General features: G+C 50.7%; 1 protein-coding gene across 1 annotated transcript in view; it reads left to right on the plus strand.

Annotated features, from left to right (window-relative positions):
* The window catches only part of LOC135515779 (protein FAM180A-like), a 30,505-nt gene extending 6,099 nt beyond the window's left edge, over nt 1-24,406 (plus strand). The window contains exons 2-3 of the mRNA XM_064939509.1: nt 308-405; nt 22,639-24,406. Coding sequence (XP_064795581.1) covers nt 308-405; nt 22,639-22,986 — 446 coding nt within the window. The 3' untranslated portion in view covers nt 22,987-24,406. The remainder of the gene's footprint in view (nt 1-307; nt 406-22,638) is intronic.
* The last annotated feature ends 953 nt before the right edge of the window (nt 24,407-25,359 follow it).

Consider the following 25,359-nt stretch of genomic DNA (forward strand, 5'->3'; position numbering starts at 1 on the left):
TAGTTTAACCTAAGTAGACATGTTTACAGTGTGCAGTAAGTGTAGGATTTTACATGACCTATAGCTACTGTGTCAATGTATTTGACTATATTATATACTGTATGCCACTGCGTAAATACTGCAACATGTGTTGTGTTTGACTGACTTCCTGGTCACAACAACGGCAACCATATTCACTCGCTCAACGGGAAATTCTGGATCTATTGTATTTCAGGACTTCTTTTGGTTTGCTATTGGTTTAATGAGTCATTCAACTACTCAAAATGCTATCTCTCCTCTTCTCACTTTCTCTCCCCTTTCTATTCAGCCCTTTACCCATCAGCCTTTAGAGTGAAGCGTGGCACACACTCATTGGTCAACCCCACGTTCCAGAACTCTGTGGAAGATGTTAACCTGCTGTTTGAGGTGAGTCGACAATAGCCATCTCTGCTTAAATTACATTAATGAGCATAAAGGGGATTTAATTCATTGTGAATGTTACATGGAAACAAGAAGATTGTTGTCAGATCAAGTTAAATCTTCCACAAATGTAAAGTTTCATTACAGGCTCTCAGTCTGTAACAGCCTGGCTCTTTTCTCCGACCCACAATGGATCATCCAGAGACCCTCCTCTCAGATCATTTCGTCTTTAATACTTAATATTGTTCTGACATTGAATTCCATATCCCAGAGGCCCCTGCTTCTTCTCATTGTTGAGCCAGACCATATCCAATGTGGGCACAACCCAGATTCATCCACACATATTACAGCTGGTATGTTGGAGCCCAAGAAGCAAACATTATGTCTGGACATATACTGCTCAACCATCCACCGCTCTGATGTTTGAGTGGAAAACATGGACACAGAGGTTATAGGTTATTGAATCTTTGTGAATCTTGTGGGGTAGCGGCAAAACATGTTGCATCAGAATCAATGCCACTCAAGCTTTTATATTCACCTTTGCTTCTAAATAAAACATCTTAGGCATAACAAGTCAAAAATACCTGAAAGCTCATCTCTTGTGATTTTGGGAAGAATTCTTAACTTTCAGAAACTCTGTTAGTTACTTAAGTGAGTTGTAGGTCGCATAGGGGCCCCTTTCTCCATACTGTAGCAAACTCTTATATCAGTCCTTGTCAGTGCCAAATCTCAAATGTTAAATCGACCCCTAGACCCTGCACTTATGGAGATCTGAGAGTGCATAGGGTCTAAGGGTTGATTTGGAATTGGGCATTGCAGTATGGGAAGAGGCTACATTTCTACTGTTTGTTCTGACAGAACTCAGAACATCGCTGAGCAAACAACGGAAACCAAGAAGTGCGTGTGGAGTAAGCAAAGTTGGAGAGCTCTTGTCTTCAGCAGTGGGCCTATGTTTGTAGGTGTGTGTATCTCCTCAGAGTTCAATTCAGAGAGAGAGAGAAGTGAAAGTTAGATGTATTGAATGTTTGACTCCTCTTCTCCTCCAAATTGAAGAGCTGAAACATTTCCTGTTTGATGTGAATCTTGTGGATACCACCGCTCGTCGTGCTGCAGGGAAATGGAGGACGGAGGTGGGAAGGGCCGAGGCAGAGGTGCTGTAGGCAAAGTGAACAGTCCTCATGGGTTCAAACTTTCTGAATTTCATACAGTTGAACTTGGGCAACGAGAGTCATGGTTGGAGCAGGAACGTAGTTTTGACCCACTGGGAAAGGAAACTGAAGCCTCAGTCAGCAGTCGTCATCAGTAGCAGTGTGTGGGTAAAATCACTGGGGAAACCAAGCCAGGGAAAAAAAGCCATATTACAACCTGTGTTGTGAGAATTTATTTGTTTGCTCTATGACCTGTTAGTTCATATGCCTTGCCACCGTGATATAGAGATATATAGGCCTAAGGCCGAGACAATAAGAAGACACAGTCGCAGAATAAATTGAACCACACATTTGTTTCATCACAAAACCAGAGAGCATCCTCTGTCCGGTGAAGTCCACAAAGCATATTGAATGTAACATACAGTTACATGAACTACAGCATGGTCAAGCAAAAGAATGTTTCTGGAGTTTTCAGACTACTTAACAACTATTGATTTAGAACCACGGAGAGTTACTGCAAGTCACAAAGAAAACAGGAGCTGCCTCCACTATTCCAGCACCATTTCAACTTCAACATTTCAACATTATCAAATCACCTACTGTATGCTTAGTCTAATACAGTGACAACTAAAATACACCAAAAACAATCTAGTCCAATCAACGTAATGTGGCGTACAGCAAGTCAGCCACCAGCGGGAGACTCGTCAAGGCCTGGTGACAGACGGTGTATACATCACGAGGCGATGGCTCCATCCGCTGGACGTGCCAGGTCTCGACGACTTCTCCGGACAGGGCTGATTGGGAAGAAAGGACTCCTGTAGAGTTGGGGATGGGGGAAGAAAGGACTTCTGTATAGTTGGGGATGGGGGGAAGAAAGGACTCCATGTATAGGTGGGGATGGGGGAAGAAAGGACTCCATGTATAGGTGGGGATGGGGGAAGAAAGGACTCCTTGTATAGGTGGGGATGGGGGAAGAAAGGACTCCATGTATAGGTGGGGATGGGGGAAGAAAGGACTCCATGTATAGGTGGGGATGGGGGGAAGAAAGGACTCCTGTATAGTTGGGGATGGGGGAAGAAAGGACTCCTGTAGAGTTGGGGATGGGGGAAGAAAGGACTCCATGTATAGGTGGGGATGGGGGAAGAAAGGACTCCATGTATAGGTGGGGATGGGGGAAGAAAGGACTCCTGTATAGTTGGGGATGGGGGAAGAAAGGACTCCTGTAGAGTTGGGGATGGGGGAAGAAAGGACTCCTGTATAGGTGGGGATGGGGGGAAGAAAGGACTCCATGTATAGGTGGGGATGGGGGAAGAAAGGACTCCATGTATAGGTGGGGATGGGGGAAGAAAGGACTCCTGTATAGGTGGGGATGGGGGGAAGAAAGGACTCCTGTAGAGTTGGGGATGGGGGAAGAAAGGACTCCTGTATAGTTGGGGATGGGGGGAAGAAAGGACTCCTGTATAGTTGGGGATGGGGGAAGAAAGGACTCCTGTATAGTTGGGGATGGGGGAAGAAAGGACTCCTGTAGAGTTGGGGATGGGGGAGAAAGGACTCCTGTATAGGTGGGGATGGGGGGAAGAAAGGACTCCTGTAGAGTTGGGGATGGGGGAAGAAAGGACTTCTGTATAGTTGGGGATGGGGGGAAGAAAGGACTTCTGTATAGTTGGGGATGGGGGAAGAAAGGAGTCCTGTATAGGTGGGGATGGGGTAAGAAAGGACGCCTGTATAGTTGGGGATGGGGGAAGAAAGGACGCCTGTATAGGTGGGGATGGGGGAAAGAAAGGACTCCTGTATAGGTGGGGATGGGGGGAAGAAAGGACTCCTGTAGAGTTGGGGATGGGGGAAGAAAGGAGTCCTGTATAGGTGGGGATGGGGGGAAGAAAGGACTCCTGTATAGGTGGGGATGGGGGGAAGAAAGGACTCCTGTAGAGTTGGGGATGGGGGAAGAAAGGACTTCTGTATAGTTGGGGATGGGGGAAGAAAGGACTTCTGTATAGTTGGGGATGGGGGGAAGAAAAGAGTCCTGTATAGTTGGGGATGGGGGGAAGAAAGGAGTCCTGTATAGTTGGGGATGGGAGGAAGAAAGGACTCCTGTATAGTTGGGGATGGGGGGAAAAAAGGACTCCATGTATAGTTGGGGATGGGGGAAGAAAGGAGTCCTGTATAGTTGGGGATGGGGGAAGAAAGGAGTCCTGTATAGTTGGGGATGGGGGAAGAAAGGACTCCTGTATAGGTGGGGATGGGGGGAAGAAAGGACTCCTGTATAGTTGGGGATGGGGGAAGAAAGGACTCCTGTATAGGTGGGGAAGGGGGAAGAAAGGACTCCTGTATAGGTGGGGATGGGGGAAGAAAGGACTCCTGTATAGTTGGGGATGGGGGAAGAAAGGACTCCTGTATAGTTGGGGATGGGGGAAGAAAGGACTCCTGTATAGTTGGGGATGGGGGGAAGAAAGGACTCCTGTATAGGTGGGGATGGGGGGGAAGAAAGGACTCCTGTATAGTTGGGGATGGGGGGAGAAAGGACTCCTGTATAGTTGGGGATGGGGGGAAGAAAGGACTCCTGTATAGTTGGGGATGGGGAAGAAAGGACTCCTGTATAGTTGGGGATGGGGGTGGAAGAAAGGACTCCTGTATAGTTAGGGATGGGGGGAAGAAAGGACTCCTGTATAGTTGGGGATGGGGGAAGAAATGACTCCTGTATAGTTGGGGATGGGGGCGGAGAAAGGACTCCTGTATAGTTGGGGATGGGGGGAAGAAAGGACTCCTGTATAAGTGGGGATGGGCAGGAAGAAATGACTCCTGTATAGGTGGGGATGGGGGAAGAAAGGACTCCTGTATAGTTGGGGATGGGGGAAGAAAGGACTCCTGTATAGTTGGGGATGGGGGGAAGAAAGGACTCCTGTATAGTTGGGGATGGGGGAAGAAAGGACTCCTGTATAGTTGGGGATGGGGGGAAGAAAGGACTCCTGTATAGTTGGGGATGGGGGAAGAAAGGACTCCTGTATAGGTGGGGATGGGGGAAGAAAGGACTCCTGTATAGGTGGGGATGGGGGAAGAAAGGACTCCTGTATATGTGGGGATGGGGGGAAGAAAGGACTCCTGTATAAGTGGGGATGGGCAGGAAGAAATGACTCCTGTATAGGTGGGGATGGGGGAAGAAAGGGCTCCTGTATAGGTGGGGATGGGGGAAGAAAGGACTCCTGTATAGTTGGGGATGGGTGGAAGAAAGGGCTCCTGTATAGGTGGGGATGGGGGGGGAAGAAAGGACTCCTGTATAGGTGGGGATGGGGGAAGAAAGGACTCCTGTATAGTTGGGGATGGGTGGAAGAAAGGGCTCCTGTATAGGTGGGGATGGGGGGGAAGAAAGGACTCCTGTATAGTTGGGGATGGGGGAAGAAAGGACTCCTGTATAGGTGGGGATGGGGGGGAAGAAAGGACTCCTGTATCGGTGGGGATGGGGGAAGAAAGGCCTCCTGTATAGGTGGGGATGGGGGAAGAAAGGACTCCTGTATAGTTGGGGATGGGGGAAGAAAGGACTCCTGTATAGTTGGGGATGGGGGAAGAAAGGACTCCTGTATAGTTGGGGATGGGGGGAAGAAAGGACTCCTGTATAGGTGGGGATGGGGGGAAGAAAGGACTCCTGTATAGTTGGGGATGGGGGGAGAAAGGACTCCTGTATAGTTGGGGATGGGGGAAGAAAGGACTCCTGTATAGTTGGGGATGGGGGAAGAAAGGACTCCTGTATAGTTGGGGATGGGGGTGGAAGAAAGGACTCCTGTATAGTTAGGGATGGGGGGAAGAAAGGACTCCTGTATAGTTGGGGATGGGGGAAGAAATGACTCCTGTATAGTTGGGGATGGGGGGGAGAAAGGACTCCTGTATAGTTGGGGATGGGGGAAGAAAGGACTCCTGTATAAGTGGGGATGGGCAGGAAGAAATGACTCCTGTATAGGTGCTGATGGGGGGAAGAAAGGACTCCTGTATAGTTGGGGATGGGGAAGAAAGGACTCCTGTATAGTTGGGGATGGGGGGGGAGAAAGGACTCCTGTATAGTTGGGGATGGGGGAAGAAAGGACTCCTGTATAGTTGGGGATGGGGGGAAGAAAGGACTCCTGTATATGTGGGGATGGGGGAAGAAAGGACTCCTGTATAGGTGGGGATGGGGGAAGAAAGGACTCCTGTATAGGTGGGGATGGGGGAAGAAAGGACTCCTGTATATGTGGGGATGGGGGAAGAAAGGACTCCTGTATAAGTGGGGATGGGCAGGAAGAAATGACTCCTGTATAGGTGGGGATGGGGGGAAGAAAGGGCTCCTGTATAGGTGGGGATGGGGGAAGAAAGGACTCCTGTATAGTTGGGGATGGGTGGAAGAAAGGGCTCCTGTATAGGTGGGGATGGGGGGGAAGAAAGGACTCCTGTATAGGTGGGGATGGGGGAAGAAAGGACTCCTGTATAGTTGGGGATGGGTGGAAGAAAGGGCTCCTGTATAGGTGGGGATGGGGGGGGAAGAAAGGACTCCTGTATAGTTGGGGATGGGGGAAGAAAGGACTCCTGTATAGGTGGGGATGGGGGGAAGAAAGGACTCCTGTATCGGTGGGGATGGGGGAAGAAAGGCCTCCTGTATAGGTGGGGATGGGGGAAGAAAGGACTCCTGTATAGTTGGGGATGGGGGAAGAAAGGACTCCTGTATAGGTGGGGATGGGGGAAGAAAGGACTCCTGTATAGGTGGGGATGGGGGGGAAGAAAGGACTCCTGTATAGGTGGGGATGGGGGAAGAAAGGACTCCTGTATAGGTGGGGATGGGGTAGAAAGGACTCCTATATAGTTGGGGATGGGGGGAAGAAAGGACTCCTGTATAGTTGGGGATGGGGGAAGAAAGGACTCCTGTATAAGTGGGGATGGGCAGGAAGAAATGACTCCTGTATAGGTGGGGATGGGGGAAGAAAGGAGTCCTGTATAGGTGGGGATGGGGGGAAGAAAGGACTCCTGTATAGGTGGGGATGGGGGGAAGAAAGGACTCCTGTAGAGTTGGGGATGGGGGAAGAAAGGACTTCTGTATAGTTGGGGATGGGGGAAGAAAGGAGTCCTGTATAGTTGGGGATGGGGGGAAGAAAGGACTTCTGTATAGTTGGGGATGGGGGAAGAAAGGAGTCCTGTATAGTTGGGGATGGGGGAAGAAAGGACTTCTGTATAGTTGGGGATGGGGGGAAGAAAGGAGTCCTGTATAGTTGGGGATGGGAAGAAAGGACTCCTGTATAGTTGGGGATGGGGGAAAAAGGACTCCATGTATAGTTGGGGATGGGGGAAGAAAGGAGTCCTGTATAGGTGGGGATGGGGGAAGAAAGGACTCCTGTATAGGTGGGGATGGGGGAAGAAAGGACTCCTGTATAGTTGGGGATGGGGGAAGAAAGGACTCCTGTATAGTTGGGGATGGGGGAAGAAAGGACTCCTGTATAGTTGGGGATGGGAGGAAGAAAGGACTCCTGTATAGGTGGGGATGGGGGGAAGAAAGGACTCCTGTATAGTTGGGGATGGGGGAGAAAGGACTCCTGTATAGTTGGGGATGGGGGGAAGAAAGGACTCCTGTATAGTTGGGGATGGGGGAAGAAAGGACTCCTGTATAGTTGGGGATGGGGGTGGAAGAAAGGACTCCTGTATAGTTAGGGATGGGGGAAGAAAGGACTCCTGTATAGTTGGGGATGGGGGAAGAAATGACTCCTGTATAGTTGGGGATGGGGGGAGAAAGGACTCCTGTATTGTTGGGGATGGGGGGAAGAAAGGACTCCTGTATAAGTGGGGATGGGCAGGAAGAAATGACTCCTGTATAGGTGGGGATGGGGGGAAGAAAGGACTCCTGTATAGTTGGGGATGGGGGAAGAAAGGACTCCTGTATAGTTGGGGATGGGGGGGAGAAAGGACTCCTGTATAGTTGGGGATGGGGGAAGAAAGGACTCCTGTATAGTTGGGGATGGGGGGAAGAAAGGACTCCTGTATATGTGGGGATGGGGGGAAGAAAGGACTCCTGTATAGGTGGGGATGGGGGAAGAAAGGACTCCTGTATAGTTGGGGATGGGTGGAAGAAAGGGCTCCTGTATAGGTGGGGATGGGGGGGAAGAAAGGACTCCTGTATAGGTGGGGATGGGGGAAGAAAGGACTCCTGTATAGTTGGGGATGGGTGGAAGAAAGGGCTCCTGTATAGGTGGGGATGGGGGGGAAGAAAGGACTCCTGTATAGTTGGGAATGGGGGAAGAAAGGACTCCTGTATAGGTGGGGATGGGGGGGAAGAAAGGACTCCTGTATCGGTGGGGATGGGGGAAGAAAGGCCTCCTGTATAGGTGGGGATGGGGGAAGAAAGGACTCCTGTATAGTTGGGGATGGGGGAAGAAAGGACTCCTGTATAGGTGGGGATGAGGGAAGAAAGGACTCCTGTATAGGTGGGGATGAGGGAAGAAAGGACTCCTGTATAGGTGGGGATGGGGGAAGAAAGGACTCCTGTATAGGTGGGGATGGGGGAAGAAAGGACTCCTATATAGTTGGGGATGGGGGGAAGAAAGGACTCCTGTATAGTTGGGGATGGGGGGAAGAAAGGACTCCTGTATAAGTGGGGATGGGCAGGAAGAAATGACTCCTGTATAGGTGGGGATGGGGGAAGAAAGGACTCCTGTATAGTTGGGGATGGGGGAAGAAAGGACTCCTGTATAGTTGGGGATGGGGGGGGGAGAAAGGACTCCTGTATAGTTGGGGATGGGGGAAGAAAGGACTCCTGTATAGTTGGGGATGGGGGGAAGAAAGGACTCCTGTATAAGTGGGGATGGGCAGGAAGAAATGACTCCTGTATAGGTGGGGATGGGGGAAGAAAGGACTCCTGTATAGTTGGGGATGGGGGAAGAAAGGACTCCTGTATAGTTGGGGATGGGGGGGGAGAAAGGACTCCTGTATAGTTGGGGATGGGGGAAGAAAGGACTCCTGTATAGTTGGGGATGGGGGAAGAAAGGACTCCTGTATATGTGGGGATGGGGGGAAGAAAGGACTCCTGTATAGGTGGGGATGGGGGAAGAAAGGACTCCTGTATAGGTGGGGATGGGGGAAGAAAGGACTCCTGTATATGTGGGGATGGGGGAAGAAAGGACTCCTGTATAGGTGGGGATGGGGGGAAGAAAGGACTCCTGTATATGTGGGGATGGGGGAAGAAAGGACTCCTGTATAAGTGGGGATGGGCAGGAAGAAATGACTCCTGTATAGGTGGGGATGGGGGGAAGAAAGGGCTCCTGTATAGGTGGGGATGGGGGAAGAAAGGACTCCTGTATAGTTGGGGATGGGTGGAAGAAAGGGCTCCTGTATAGGTGGGGATGGGGGGGAAGAAAGGAGTCCTGTATAGGTGGGGATGGGGGAAGAAAGGACTCCTGTATAGGTGGGGATGGGGGAAGAAAGGACTCCTGTATAGTTGGGGATGGGGGAAGAAAGGACTCCTGTATAGTTGGGAATGGGGGAAGAAAGGACTCCTGTATAGGTGGGGATGGGGGGAAGAAAGGACTCCTGTATCGGTGGGGATGGGGGAAGAAAGGCCTCCTGTATAGGTGGGGATGGGGGAAGAAAGGACTCCTGTATAGTTGGGGATGGGGGAAGAAAGGACTCCTGTATAGGTGGGGATGGGGGAAGAAAGGACTCCTGTATAGGTGGGGATGGGGGGGGAAGAAAGGACTCCTGTATAGGTGGGGATGGGGGGAAGAAAGGACTCCTGTATAGGTGGGGATGGGGGAAGAAAGGACTCCTATATAGTTGGGGATGGGGGGGAAGAAAGGACTCCTGTATAGTTGGGGATGGGGGGAAGAAAGGACTCCTGTATAAGTGGGGATGGGCAGGAAGAAATGACTCCTGTATAGGTGGGGATGGGGGAAGAAAGGAGTCCTGTATAGGTGGGGATGGGGGAAGAAAGGACTCCTGTATAGGTGGGGATGGGGGAAGAAAGGACTCCTGTAGAGTTGGGGATGGGGGAAGAAAGGACTTCTGTATAGTTGGGGATGGGGGGAAGAAAGGACTTCTGTATAGTTGGGGATGGGGGGAAGAAAGGAGTCCTGTATAGTTGTGGATGGGGGAAGAAAGGACTTCTGTATAGTTGGGGATGGGGGAAGAAAGGAGTCCTGTATAGTTGGGGATGGGGGGAAGAAAGGACTTCTGTATAGTTGGGGATGGGGGAAGAAAGGAGTCCTGTATAGTTGGGGATGGGGGAAGAAAGGACTCCTGTATAGTTGGGGATGGGGGAAAAAGGACTCCATGTATAGTTGGGGATGGGGGAAGAAAGGAGTCCTGTATAGGTGGGGATGGGGGAAGAAAGGACTCCTGAATAGTTGGGGATGGGGGAAGAAAGGACTCCTGTATAGTTGGGGATGGGGGAAGAAAGGACTCCTGTATAGTTGGGGATGGGGGAAGAAAGGACTCCTGTATAGTTGGGGATGGGGGGAAGAAAGGACTCCTGTATAGGTGGGGATGGGGGGAAGAAAGGACTCCTGTATAGTTGGGGATGGGGGAAGAAAGGACTCCTGTATAGTTGGGGATGGGGGAAGAAAGGACTCCTGTATAGTTGGGGATGGGGGAAGAAAGGACTCCTGTATAGTTGGGGATGGGGGTGGAAGAAAGGACTCCTGTATAGTTAGGGATGGGGGAAGAAAGGACTCCTGTATAGTTGGGGATGGGGGAAGAAATGACTCCTGTATAGTTGGGGATGGGGGGAGAAAGGACTCCTGTATAGTTGGGGATGGGGGAAGAAAGGACTCCTGTATAAGTGGGGATGGGCAGGAAGAAATGACTCCTGTATAGGTGGGGATGGGGGGAAGAAAGGACTCCTGTATAGTTGGGGATGGGGGAAGAAAGGACTCCTGTATAGTTGGGGATGGGGGGGAGAAAGGACTCCTGTATAGTTGGGGATGGGGAAGAAAGGACTCCTGTATAGTTGGGGATGGGGGAAGAAAGGACTCCTGTATATGTGGGGATGGGGGGAAGAAAGGACTCCTGTATAGGTGGGGATGGGGGAAGAAAGGACTCCTGTATAGGTGGGGATGGGGGAAGAAAGGACTCCTGTATATGTGGGGATGGGGGGAAGAAAGGACTCCTGTATAGGTGGGGATGGGGGAAGAAAGGACTCCTGTATATGTGGGGATGGGGGAAGAAAGGACTCCTGTATAGTTGGGGATGGGTGGAAGAAAGGGCTCCTGTATAGGTGGGGAATGGGGGGGAAGAAAGTACTCCTGTATAGGTGGGGATGGGGGAAGAAAGGACTCCTGTATAGTTGGGGATGGGTGGAAGAAAGGGCTCCTGTATAGGTGGGGATGGGGGGAAGAAAGGACTCCTGTATAGTTGGGGATGGGGGAAGAAAGGACTCCTGTATAGGTGGGGATGGGGGGGAAGAAAGGACTCCTGTATCGGTGGGGATGGGGGAAGAAAGGACTCCTGTATAGGTGGGGATGGGGGGAAGAAAGGCCTCCTGTATAGGTGGGGATGGGGGGGAAGAAAGGACTCCTGTATAGTTGGGGATGGGGGAAGAAAGGACTCCTGTATAGGTGGGGATGGGGGAAGAAAGGACTCCTGTATAGGTGGGGATGGGGGGAAGAAAGGATTCCTGTATAGGTGGGGATGGGGGAAGAAAGGACTCCATGTATAGGTGGGGATGGGGGAAGAAAGGACTCCTGTATAGTTGGGGATGGGGGAAGAAAGGACTCCTGTAGAGTTGGGGATGGGGGAAGAAAGGACTCCTGTATAGGTGGGGATGGGGGGAAGAAAGGACTCCATGTATAGGTGGGGATGGGGGAAGAAAGGACTCCATGTATAGGTGGGGATGGGGGGAAGAAAGGACTCCTGTATAGGTGGGGATGGGGGGGAAGAAAGGACTCCTGTAGAGTTGGGGATGGGGGAAGAAAGGACTCCTGTATAGGTGGGGATGGGGGAAGAAAGGACTCCTGTAGAGTTGGGGATGGGGGAGAAAGGACTCCTGTATAGTTGGGGATGGGGGAGAAAGGACTCCTGTATAGGTGGGGATGGGGGGAAGAAAGGACTCCTGTAGAGTTGGGGATGGGGGAAGAAAGGACTTCTGTATAGTTGGGGATGGGGGAAGAAAGGACTTCTGTATAGTTGGGGATGGGGGGAAGAAAGGAGTCCTGTATAGGTGGGGATGGGGGAAGAAAGGACGCCTGTATAGTTGGGGATGGGGGAAGAAAGGACGCCTGTATAGGTGGGGATGGGGGAAAGAAAGGACTCCTGTATAGGTGGGGATGGGGGGAAGAAAGGACTCCTGTAGAGTTGGGGATGGGGGAAGAAAGGAGTCCTGTATAGGTGGGGATGGGGGAAGAAAGGACTCCTGTATAGGTGGGGATGGGGGGAAGAAAGGACTCCTGTAGAGTTGGGGATGGGGGAAGAAAGGACTTCTGTATAGTTGGGGATGGGGGGAAGAAAGGACTTCTGTATAGTTGGGGATGGGGGGAAGAAAAGAGTCCTGTATAGTTGGGGATGGGGGGAAGAAAGGAGTCCTGTATAGTTGGGGATGGGAGGAAGAAAGGACTCCTGTATAGTTGGGGATGGGGGAAAAAAGGACTCCATGTATAGTTGGGGATGGGGAAGAAAGGAGTCCTGTATAGTTGGGGATGGGGGAAGAAAGGAGTCCTGTATAGTTGGGGATGGGGGGAAGAAAGGACTCCTGTATAGGTGGGGATGGGGGGAAGAAAGGACTCCTGTATAGTTGGGGATGGGGGAAGAAAGGACTCCTGTATAGGTGGGGATGGGGGGAAGAAAGGACTCCTGTATAGGTGGGGATGGGGGAAGAAAGGACTCCTGTATAGTTGGGGATGGGGGAAGAAAGGACTCCTGTATAGTTGGGGATGGGGGAAGAAAGGACTCCTGTATAGTTGGGGATGGGGGGAAGAAAGGACTCCTGTATAGGTGGGGATGGGGGGAAGAAAGGACTCCTGTATAGTTGGGGATGGGGGGAGAAAGGACTCCTGTATAGTTGGGGATGGGGGAAGAAAGGACTCCTGTATAGTTGGGGATGGGGGAAGAAAGGACTCCTGTATAGTTGGGGATGGGGGTGGAAGAAAGGACTCCTGTATAGTTAGGGATGGGGGGAAGAAAGGACTCCTGTATAGTTGGGGATGGGGGAAGAAATGACTCCTGTATAGTTGGGGATGGGGGGGAGAAAGGACTCCTGTATAGTTGGGGATGGGGGGAAGAAAGGACTCCTGTATAAGTGGGGATGGGCAGGAAGAAATGACTCCTGTATAGGTGGGGATGGGGGGAAGAAAGGACTCCTGTATAGTTGGGGATGGGGGAAGAAAGGACTCCTGTATAGTTGGGGATGGGGGGGGAGAAAGGACTCCTGTATAGTTGGGGATGGGGGAAGAAAGGACTCCTGTATAGTTGGGGATGGGGGGAAGAAAGGACTCCTGTATATGTGGGGATGGGGGAAGAAAGGACTCCTGTATAGGTGGGGATGGGGGAAGAAAGGACTCCTGTATAGGTGGGGATGGGGGAAGAAAGGACTCCTGTATATGTGGGGATGGGGGGAAGAAAGGACTCCTGTATAAGTGGGGATGGGCAGGAAGAAATGACTCCTGTATAGGTGGGGATGGGGGAAGAAAGGGCTCCTGTATAGGTGGGGATGGGGGAAGAAAGGACTCCTGTATAGTTGGGGATGGGTGGAAGAAAGGGCTCCTGTATAGGTGGGGATGGGGGGAAAGAAAGGACTCCTGTATAGGTGGGGATGGGGAAGAAAGGACTCCTGTATAGTTGGGGATGGGTGGAAGAAAGGGCTCCTGTATAGGTGGGGATGGGGGAAGAAAGGACTCCTGTATAGTTGGGGATGGGGGAAGAAAGGACTCCTGTATAGGTGGGGATGGGGGGAAGAAAGGACTCCTGTATCGGTGGGGATGGGGGAAGAAAGGCCTCCTGTATAGGTGGGGATGGGGGAAGAAAGGACTCCTGTATAGTTGGGGATGGGGGAAGAAAGGACTCCTGTATAGTTGGGGATGGGGGAAGAAAGGACTCCTGTATAGTTGGGGATGGGGGGAAGAAAGGACTCCTGTATAGGTGGGGATGGGGGGAAGAAAGGACTCCTGTATAGTTGGGGATGGGGGAGAAAGGACTCCTGTATAGTTGGGGATGGGGGAAGAAAGGACTCCTGTATAGTTGGGGATGGGGGAAGAAAGGACTCCTGTATAGTTGGGGATGGGGGTGGAAGAAAGGACTCCTGTATAGTTAGGGATGGGGGAAGAAAGGACTCCTGTATAGTTGGGGATGGGGGAAGAAATGACTCCTGTATAGTTGGGGATGGGGGGAGAAAGGACTCCTGTATAGTTGGGGATGGGGGAAGAAAGGACTCCTGTATAAGTGGGGATGGGCAGGAAGAAATGACTCCTGTATAGGTGCTGATGGGGGGAAGAAAGGACTCCTGTATAGTTGGGGATGGGGGAAGAAAGGACTCCTGTATAGTTGGGGATGGGGGGGGGAGAAAGGACTCCTGTATAGTTGGGGATGGGGGAAGAAAGGACTCCTGTATAGTTGGGGATGGGGGGAAGAAAGGACTCCTGTATATGTGGGGATGGGGGGAAGAAAGGACTCCTGTATAGGTGGGGATGGGGGAATAAAGGATTCCTGTATAGGTGGGGATGGGGGGAAGAAAGGACTCCTGTATATGTGGGGATGGGGGGAAGAAAGGACTCCTGTATATGTGGGGATGGGCAGGAAGAAATGACTCCTGTATAGGTGGGGATGGGGGGAAGAAAGGGCTCCTGTATAGGTGGGGATGGGGGAAGAAAGGACTCCTGTATAGTTGGGGATGGGTGGAAGAAAGGGCTCCTGTATAGGTGGGGATGGGGGGAAGAAAGGACTCCTGTATAGGTGGGGATGGGGGAAGAAAGGACTCCTGTATAGTTGGGGATGGGTGGAAGAAAGGGCACCTGTATAGGTGGGGATGGGGGGAAGAAAGGACTCCTGAATAGTTGGGGATGGGGGAAGAAAGGACTCCTGTATAGGTGGGGATGGGGGGAAGAAAGGACTCCTGTATCGGTGGGGATGGGGGAAGAAAGGCCTCCTGTATAGGTGGGGATGGGGGAAGAAAGGACTCCTGTATAGTTGGGGATGGGGAAGAAAGGACTCCTGTATAGGTGGGGATGGGGGAAGAAAGGACTCCTGTATAGGTGGGGATGGGGGGAAGAAAGGACTCCTGTATAGGTGGGGATGGGGGAAGAAAGGACTCCTGTATAGGTGGGGATGGGGTAGAAAGGACACCTATATAGTTGGGGATGGGGGGAAGAAAGGACTCCTGTATAGTTGGGGATGGGGGGAAGAAAGGACTCCTGTATAAGTGGGGATGGGCAGGAAGAAATGACTCCTGTATAGGTGGGGATGGGGAAGAAAGGAGTCCTGTATAGGTGGGGATGGGGGAAGAAAGGACTCCTGTATAGGTGGGGATGGGGGAAGAAAGGACTCCTGTAGAGTTGGGGATGGGGGAAGAAAGGACTTCTGTATAGTTGGGGATGGGGGAAGAAAGGAGTCCTGTATAGTTGGGGATGGGGGAAGAAAGGACTTCTGTATAGTTGGGGATGGGGGAAGAAAGGAGTCCTGTATAGTTGGGGATGGGGGAAGAAAGGACTTCTGTATAGTTGGGGATGGGGGGAAGAAAGGAGTCCTGTATAGTTGGGGATGGGGGAAGAAAGGACTCCTGTATAGTTGGGGATGGGGGAAAAAAGGACTCCATGTATAGTTGGGGATGGGGGAAGAAAGGAGTCCTGTATAGGTGGGGATGGGGGGAAGAAAGGACTCCTGTATAGGTGGGGATGGGGGAAGAAAGGACTCCTGTATAGTTGGGGATGGGGGAAGAAAGGACTCCTGTATAGTTGGGGATGGGGGAAGAAAGGACTCCTGTATAGTTGGGGATGGGAGGAAGAAAGGACTCCTGTATAGGTGGGGATGGGGGGGAAGAAAGGACTCCTGTATAGTTGGGGATGGGGGGGAGAAAGGACTCCTGTATAGTTGGGGATGGGGGGAAGAAAGGACTCCTGTATAGTTGGGGATGGGGGAAGAAAGGACTCCTGTATAGTTGGGGATGGGGGTGGAAGAAAGGACTCCTGTATAGTTAGGGATGGGGGGAAGAAAGGACTCCTGTATAGTTGGGGATGGGGGAAGAAATGACTCCTGTATAGTTGGGGATGGGGGGGAGAAAGGACTCCTGTATAGTTGGGGATGGGGGGAAGAAAGGACTCCTGTATAAGTGGGGATGGGCAGGAAGAAATGACTCCTGTATAGGTGGGGATGGGGGGAAGAAAGGACTCCTGTATAGTTGGGGATGGGGAAGAAAGGACTCCTGTATAGTTGGGGATGGGGGGGGGAGAAAGGACTCCTGTATAGTTGGGGATGGGGGAACAAAGGACTCCTGTATAGTTGGGGATGGGGGAAGAAAGGACTCCTGTATATGTGGGGATGGGGGGAAGAAAGGACTCCTGTATAGGTGGGGATGGGGGAAGAAAGGACTCCTGTATAGTTGGGGATGGGTGGAAGAAAGGGCTCCTGTATAGGTGGGGATGGGGGGAAGAAAGGACTCCTGTATAGGTGGGGATGGGGGAAGAAAGGACTCCTGTATAGTTGGGGATGGGTGGAAGAAAGGGCTCCTGTATAGGTGGGGATGGGGGGAAGAAAGGACTCCTGTATAGTTGGGAATGGGGGAAGAAAGGACTCCTGTATAGGTGGGGATGGGGGGAAGAAAGGACTCCTGTATCGGTGGGGATGGGGGAAGAAAGGCCTCCTGTATAGGTGGGGATGGGGGAAGAAAGGACTCCTGTATAGTTGGGGATGGGGAAGAAAGGACTCCTGTATAGGTGGGGATGGGGGAAGAAAGGACTCCTGTATAGGTGGGGATGGGGGGGGAAGAAAGGACTCCTGTATAGGTGGGGATGGGGGGAAGAAAGGACTCCTGTATAGGTGGGGATGGGGGAAGAAAGGACTCCTATAAAGTTGGGGATGGGGGGGAAGAAAGGACTCCTGTATAGTTGGGGATGGGGGGAAGAAAGGACTCCTGTATACGTGGGGATGGGCAGGAAGAAATGACTCCTGTATAGGTGGGGATGGGGGAAGAAAGGACTCCTGTATAGTTGGGGATGGGGGAAGAAAGGACTCCTGTATAGTTGGGGATGGGGGGAAGAAAGGACTCCTGTATAGTTGGGGATGGGGGAAGAAAGGACTCCTGTATAGTTGGGGATGGGGGAAGAAAGGACTCCTGTATAAGTGGGGATGGGCAGGAAGAAATGACTCCTGTATAGGTGGGGATGGGGGGAAGAAAGGACTCCTGTATAGTTGGGGATGGGGGAAGAAAGGACTCCTGTATAGTTGGGGATGGGGGAAGAAAGGACTCCTGTATAGTTGGGGATGGGGGAAGAAAGGACTCCTGTATAGTTGGGGATGGGGGAAGAAAGGACTCCTGTATATGTGGGGATGGGGGGAAGAAAGGACTCCTGTATAGGTGGGGATGGGGGAAGAAAGGACTCCTGTATAGGTGGGGATGGGGGGAAGAAAGGACTCCTGTATATGTGGGGATGGGGGGAAGAAAGGACTCCTGTATAGGTGGGGATGGGGGGAAGAAAGGACTCCTGTATATGTGGGGATGGGGGGAAGAAAGGACTCCTGTATAAGTGGGGATGGGCAGGAAGAAATGACTCCTGTATAGGTGGGGATGGGGGGAAGAAAGGGCTCCTGTATAGGTGGGGATGGGGGAAGAAAGGACTCCTGTATAGTTGGGGATGGGTGGAAGAAAGGGCTCCTGTATAGGTGGGGATGGGGGGAAGAAAGGACTCCTGTATAGGTGGGGATGGGGGAAGAAAGGACTCCTGTATAGTTGGGGATGGGTGGAAGAAAGGGCTCCTGTATAGGTGGGGATGGGGGGAAGAAAGGACTCCTGTATAGTTGGGAATGGGGGAAGAAAGGACTCCTGTATAGGTGGGGATGGGGGGAAGAAAGGACTCCTGTATCGGTGGGGATGGGGGAAGAAAGGCCTCCTGTATAGGTGGGGATGGGGGAAGAAAGGACTCCTGTATAGTTGGGGATGGGGGAAGAAAGGACTCCTGTATAGGTGGGGATGGGGGAAGAAAGGACTCCTGTATAGGTGGGGATGGGGGGGAAGAAAGGACTCCTGTATAGGTGGGGATGGGGGGAAGAAAGGACTCCTGTATAGGTGGGGATGGGGGAAGAAAGGACTCCTGTATAGTTGGGGATGGGGGGAAGAAAGGACTCCTGTATAGTTGGGGATGGGGGAAGAAAGGACTCCTGTATAAGTGGGGATGGGCAGGAAGAAATGACTCCTGTATAGGTGGGGATGGGGGAAGAAAGGAGTCCTGTATAGGTGGGGATGGGGGGAAGAAAGGACTCCTGTATAGGTGGGGATGGGGGGAAGAAAGGACTCCTGTAGAGTTGGGGATGGGGGAAGAAAGGACTTCTGTATAGTTGGGGATGGGGGGAAGAAAGGACTCCTGTATAGTTGGGGATGGGGGGAAAAAGGACTCCATGTATAGTTGGGGATGGGGGAAGAAAGGAGTCCTGTATAGGTGGGGATGGGGGGAAGAAAGGACTCCTGTATAGGTGGGGATGGGGGAAGAAAGGACTCCTGTATAGTTGGGGATGGGGGAAGAAAGGACTCCTGTATAGTTGGGGATGGGGGAAGAAAGGACTCCTGTATAGTTGGGGATGGGGGGAAGAAAGGAATCCTGTATAGGTGGGGATGGGGGGAAGAAAGGACTCCTGTATAGTTGGGGATGGGGGGAGAAAGGACTCCTGTATAGTTGGGGATGGGGGGAAGAAAGGACTCCTGTATAGTTGGGGATGGGGGAAGAAAGGACTCCTGTATAGTTGGGGATGGGGGTGGAAGAAAGGACTCCTGTATAGTTAGGGATGGGGGAAGAAAGGACTCCTGTATAGTTGGGGATGGGGGAAGAAATGACTCCTGTATAGTTGGGGATGGGGGGAGAAAGGACTCCTGTATAGTTGGGGATGGGGGAAGAAAGGACTCCTGTATAAGTGGGGATGGGCAGGAAGAAATGACTCCTGTATAGGTGGGGATGGGGGGAAGAAAGGACTCCTGTATAGTTGGGGATGGGGGAAGAAAGGACTCCTGTATAGTTGGGGATGGGGGAGAAAGGACTCCTGTATAGTTGGGGATGGGGGAAGAAAGGACTCCTGTATAGTTGGGGATGGGGGAAGAAAGGACTCCTGTATATGTGGGGATGGGGGGAAGAAAGGACTCCTGTATAGGTGGGGATGGGGGAAGAAAGGACTCCTGTATAGGTGGGGATGGGGGGAAGAAAGGACTCCTGTATATGTGGGGATGGGGGAAGAAAGGACTCCTGTATAGGTGGGGATGGGGGAAGAAAGGACTCCTGTATATGTGGGGATGGGGGAAGAAAGGACTCCTGTATAGTTGGGGATGGGTGGAAGAAAGGGCTCCTGTATAGGTGGGGAATGGGGGGGAAGAAAGGACTCCTGTATAGGTGGGGATGGGGGAAGAAAGGACTCCTGTATAGTTGGGGATGGGTGGAAGAAAGGGCTCCTGTATAGGTGGGGATGGGGGGAAGAAAGGACTCCTGTATAGTTGGGGATGGGGGAAGAAAGGACTCCTGTATAGGTGGGGATGGGGGGAAGAAAGGACTCCTGTATCGGTGGGGATGGGGGAAGAAAGGACTCCTGTATAGGTGGGGATGGGGGGAAGAAAGGCCTCCTGTATATGTGGGGATGGGGGAAGAAAGGACTCCTGTATAGTTGGGGATGGGGGAAGAAAGGACTCCTGTATAGGTGGGGATGGGGGAAGAAAGGACTCCTGTATAGGTGGGGATGGGGGGGAAGAAAGGATTCCTGTATAGGTGGGGATGGGGGAAGAAAGGACTCCTATATAGTTGGGGATGGGGGGGAAGAAAGGACTCCTGTATAGGTGGGGATGGGGGAAGAAAGGACTCCTGTATAGGTGGGGATGGGGGGAAGAAAGGACTCCTGTATAGTTGGGGATGGAGGAGAAGAAAGGAGTCCTGTATAGGTGGGGATGGGGGAAGAAAGGCCTCCTGTATAGGTGGGGATGGGGGGAAGAAGGACTCCTGTATAGGTGTTGATGGGGGGAAGAAAGGACTCCTGTATAGTTGGGGATGGTAGAAGAAAGGACTCCTGTATAGGTGGGGATGGGGGAAGAAAGGACTCCTGTATAGTTGGGGATGGAGGAGAAGAAAGGAGTCCTGTATAGGTGGGGATGGGGGGAAGAAGGACTCCTGTATAGGTGGGGATGGGGGGAAGAAGGACTCCTGTATAGGTGGGGATGGGGGAAGAAAGGACTCCTGTATAGTTGGGGATGGGGGAAGAAAGGACTCCTGTATAGGTGGGGATGGGGGGCAGAAGGACTCCTGTATAGGTGGGGATGGGGAAGGAAAGGACTCCTGTATAGTTGGGGATGGGGGAAGAAGGACTCCTGTATAGGTGGGGATGGGGGAAGAAAGGACTCCTGTATAGTTGGGGATGGGGGAAGAAAGGACTCCTGTATAGGTGGGGATGGGGGAAGAAAGGCCTCCTGTATAGGTGGGGATGGGGGGAAGAAGGACTCCTGTATAGGTGGGGATGGGGGAAGAAAGGACTCCTGTATAGTTGGGGATGGGGGAAGAAAGGCCTCCTGTATAGGTGGGGATGGGGGAAGAAGGACTCCTGTATAGGTGGGGATGGGGGAAGAAAGGACTCCTGTATAGGTGGGGATGGGGGGAAGAAGGACTCCTGTATAGGTGGGGATGGGGGGAAGAAAGGACTCCTGTATAGTTGGGGATGGGGGAAGAAAGGACTCCTGTATAGGTGGGGATGGGGGAAGAAAGGCCTCCTGTATAGGTGGGGATGGGGGGAAGAAGGACTCCTGTATAGGTGGGGATGGGGGGCAGAAGGACTCCTGTATAGGTGGGGATGGGGGGAAGAAAGGACTCCTGTATAGTTGGGGATGGGGGAAGAAAGGCCTCCTGTATATGTGGGGATGGGGGGAAGAAGGACTCCTGTATAGGTGGGGATGGGGGGAAGAAAGGACTCCTGTATAGGTGGGGATTGGGGGAAGAAGGACTCCTGTATAGGTGGGGATGGGGGGAAGAAAGGACTCCTGTATAGTTGGGGATGGGGGAAGAAAGGACTCCTGTATAGGTGGGGATGGGGGAAGAAAGGCCTCCTGTATAGGTGGGGATGGGGGAAGAAGGACTCCTGTATAGGTGGGGATGGGGGAAGAAAGGACCTCTGTATAGGTGGGGATGGGGGGCAGAAAGGACTCCTGTATAGGTGGGGATGGGAGAAGAAAGGCCTCCTGTATAGTTGGGGATGGGGGAAGAAAGGACTCCTGTATAGGTGGGGATGGGGGGCAGAAAGGACTCCTATATAGTTGGGGATGGGGGAAGAAAGGACTCCTGTATAGGTGGGGATGGGGGGCAGAAAGGACTCCTGTATAGGTGGGGATGGGAGAAGAAAGGCCTCCTGTATAGGTGGGGATGGGGGAAGAAAGGACTCCTGTATAGTTGGGGATGGGGGAAGAAAGGACTCCTGTATAGTTGGGGATGGGGGGGAAGAAAGGACTCCTGTATAGTTGGGGATGGTAGAAGATAGGACTCCTGTATAGGTGGGGATGGGGGAAGAAGGACTCCTGTATAGGTGGGGATGGGGGAAGAAAGGAGTCCTGTATAGGTGGGGATGGGGGGAAGAAAGGACTCCTATATAGTTGGGTATGGGGGGGGGAGAAAGGACGCCTGTATAGGTGGGGATGGTAGAAGAAAGGACTCCTGTATAGTTGGGGATGGTAGAAGAAAGGACTCCTGTATAGTTGGGGATGGTAGAAGAAAGGAGTCCTGTATAGTTGGGGATGGTAGAAGAAAGGAGTCCTGTATAGGTGGGGATGGGGGGAAGAAAGGACTCCTATATAGTTGGGTATGGGGGGAAGAAAGGACGCCTGTATAGGTGGGGATGGTAGAAGAAAGGACTCCTGTATAGTTGGGGATGGTAGAAGAAAGGACTCCTGTATAGTTGGGGATGGTAGAAGAAAGGAGTCCTGTATAGTTGGGGATGGTAGAAGAAAGGAGTCCTGTATAGGTGGGGATGGGGGGAAGAAAGGACTCCTGTATAGTTGGGGATGGTAGAAGAAAGGACTCCTGTATAGTTGGGGATGGTAGAAGAAAGGAGTCCTGTATAGTTGGGGATGGTAGAAGAAAGGAGTCCTGTATAGTTGGGGATGGTAGAAGAAAGGAGTCCTGTATAGGTGGGGATGGGGGGAAGAAAGGACTCCTATATAGTTGGGTATGGGGGGGGAAGAAAGGACGCCTGTATAGGTGGGGATGGTAGAAGAAAGGACTCCTGTATAGGTGGGGATGGGGGGAAGAAAGGACGCCTGTATAGGTGGGGATGGTAGAAGAAAGGACTCCTGTATAGTTGGGGATGGGGGGAAGAAAGGACTCCTGTATAGGTGGGGATGGTTACAGAGGTAACAGGAGTGAGTGCAGTTGCTATCCCAGCAGGATACAGCAAGACCCGGAGTCCAGAAGAGGGTCTCATAGGGAGACCTTTTCTTTTTGATTTATTATTTAAATAAACACCCTTGAAACCGAGTTTATCCTACTCTGTCCGTGTCTAATCTGTGTAAATGTCTTGACCAAACCCCTACTGGTAAGAGCTTGACTTGTGTTCCAGGTGGGGATTCAACAGAGGAATAAGGCAGCAAACATATTTTGTAATGTATTGTATGACCCCTACTGGTAAGAGTTTGACTTGTGTTCCAGGTGGGGATTCAACAGAGGAATAAGGCAGCAATCATATTTTGTAATGTATTGTATGACCCCTACTGGTAAGAGTTTGACTTGTGTTCCAGTTATACCATTGGTGGCGCATGAGGTGAGATTCACCATGACTCTGTTGGGAAATCGCTCTGTTGATCGAATCATTCAATCAGTCAATTGATTAAATCAATCAAACAATCTCAGAACATGAAGGTATTGAGATGACAGATGGACATATGAAAAGTGGATCTGATAGAACCTGTAAAGAATCTGATACAACTGTGTCTGTCTTCTAGATCCTGCTGGCAGGCCTGCAGATCGAGGATGAGGACAAGCCCTTTGTGATCCCAGACATGGAGCTGGCGTCTCTGAGGTCGGTCCAAAAGCTGGAGGTTATCTGTGAGGACGTCCTTCCCAAGAGACTATCCGAGATCAGACGTCTGACCTCCCACCTGTTCCAGCACAGAGGTGCCCTGAGCAGGGAGGACTTTGAGCGCACAGTGCTCACTATGGTGTACACTGCCCAGACTCTGGCTCATACCACCTCCCAACACCAGAAGGCGCTGTGGGGAGACGCCCTGCTGCAGCTGTTCAGGGCCATACAAGAAGATCTGACGCCCCCACCCAGGACACCTCAGCACTAGTGTTATGGACATGTGGACACATTATTTTAGATAATATAATATACTGATTATTTTATACTGTAACACAAGAGAATTTGAAGGATGTTTTCTATTGTATTCTGTTGTATTGTATTATCAAAATGACTGTTCTGATAATGTAATATGTTTGGTTATGATCAAATGTTATGATCTAATCAATTTGCAAGGAGGATGTGGGAAACGGAGGGATGTGAACTATATCTTGTTCGTGTTCTATCTATTGGATTCCGCCTTGTTCCAGGACTTCAGATGTAATCAAACATTTTAAATATTTTATCAGTCACTCTGTCATCATGATTCATTACAGGTCTTTATCAAATCTTCTGTCCTAATCTTCTCAGCTGTTTATCGCAATCACATAATCTTTACCCAGCACAGTCCTATGGCGAAAAGGAGCTTCGTGAAAAGGTTGTCCTATGAGGGGCAGAAATATTGTATTGACCTGTAACATAGCTTTGGATGAAGACAGGGGTATCAATTTGCTTAGCTTATTTCTCCGTAATTGATATTATAACAAAATAATTATGAATATTTTTAACGGTACCATGGTTATGGCCATGTTATGATCCAACCTATCCTGATGCAGTAAAAACATATATTTATGCAAAATCTTTTTGACTGCAGACCCATTATATATTTTGGGATTATCTGGATTCACAGGTTTTACGCACCAACAAGACTTTTTGGAGAGCACTCTGGTCCTCTTTTGATATGGCCTTGTTATGAATATGTACAGATGAGGGATATGGCTATAGAATGTTCACTCACATTTGCAAAATACGTGGGGAGGGATTTGCCTCAGTCCCAACCTGTTTTTATTTTGGAAGTCGAGGATTTTAGCTGCTCTAGCCTGCAGGGAGGATGTCAAGCTCTCCTGGTGGTCACACATAATGGCAGAGGTGAGTCCAAGCCCCATGCTCCGAGTAGAGCCCACTAGAGCCCTCATTGATGAGAAACTACAGATTGTGGTGAAGAATGTTTTTCCCCAAAAATAAGATTACACTTCGTTCCTTTCACCGCTCTGAGGGTGGGAGGTGTTCTGCCATTATGCCAGTGATGAAACGGGGATGGTCAAAGGCAAGAACAACTATGTTTTTGGGCTTGTGTTCCTACTTGTTGTTTTGCCAGATGTTACTATTTATGTTTGTCATACTTCATGCAAAGATATTTTTTTTAAGTACAGTATTTTGACTTGTTAATCAACTTTACAAATTGCTATAGGAAAGCAACCGAGTTGTGTTATTGTACTGTATCGTGTGTGAAGTTGCTGAGGACATCCGTTTCTGCGGTTCTTATATGGGCTTAGAATCCATGGGCTTACTGTGGATCATGAGGCCATAGTCTGGCAGTGAAACAGGACTCACACACACACACACACCAAATTACATAAGATATGCCTCTGCTCCAGTATGGATTCTGAATTATTCTCAGTTCGCTCTCCCTACATAGTTGACTGTTTCTTTTCTCTCTGTAATACTGTAAACAATTATTTTACAGATGCTCTGTAGACACAACCCTATTTTCCAACATATGTTTTGATAATTCAGCCCAGATGTATGGAGTGTATAAGTGCCAGTCATGTTTTCCCTTTGAGATTGTCCCTTGTGTTTTAGCCGATTCTAAAGCAATGGTAAATGACCACATTTGGAATGCACTGAAATTATAGTTGTATTTTGCTCAAATCTCTAGAAATATGCACAAGATGCACTTTGATGAGAACAACCATTTGATCCTGAGAGACATGATCCAGCCTTTCACTGAGAGTGACCCTAAAGTAGAGGTGGTGGTATCTTTCAGACTGCATTGTATGCACACTAGACTGTATGTATTTGTACAGCGAGGAACTGACATGTGTGTGGACCTCTTTTTTGACCCCAAAGGACAGGAGGTTAAAGTGTCCATTACTGATGGTCATTGGAGAAGCTGACCAGAACTGTGCCACTGCAGAACCTGTCCAGGATGTAAGTACTGTACAGGAGCAATTAGTGTTAAGCGCCTTGCTCAAGATATATTTTTCAACTAGTCATCTCAGGGATTCAAACCAGCAACCTTTCAGTTAATGGCCCAACACTCTTAACCACTAGGCTACCTGCCACGACCTGATAATGCAAACATAGACCTACATTGATTACTGTATAAGTTGGCACGCTAAAAGGCCTATCCCAGATATCACCTGACCTCTGACCTCTATGCACAGATGCGCAGTACAGTATGTTAGATAGGGCAGGGAACGGTCACCTGCTGACAACTGTGTCCTACCCTGGGGCTGGTCACCTGATCAAACCTTTCTACTCTCCTCACTTCCGCTCCAGCACCATTCTTAGGCTTTACAACAAGAACAGGGTAATAAGTGAG

The sequence above is a fragment of the Oncorhynchus masou genome, chromosome 27, assembly GCF_036934945.1.
Source record: "Oncorhynchus masou masou isolate Uvic2021 chromosome 27, UVic_Omas_1.1, whole genome shotgun sequence".
NCBI lineage: Eukaryota > Metazoa > Chordata > Actinopteri > Salmoniformes > Salmonidae > Oncorhynchus > Oncorhynchus masou.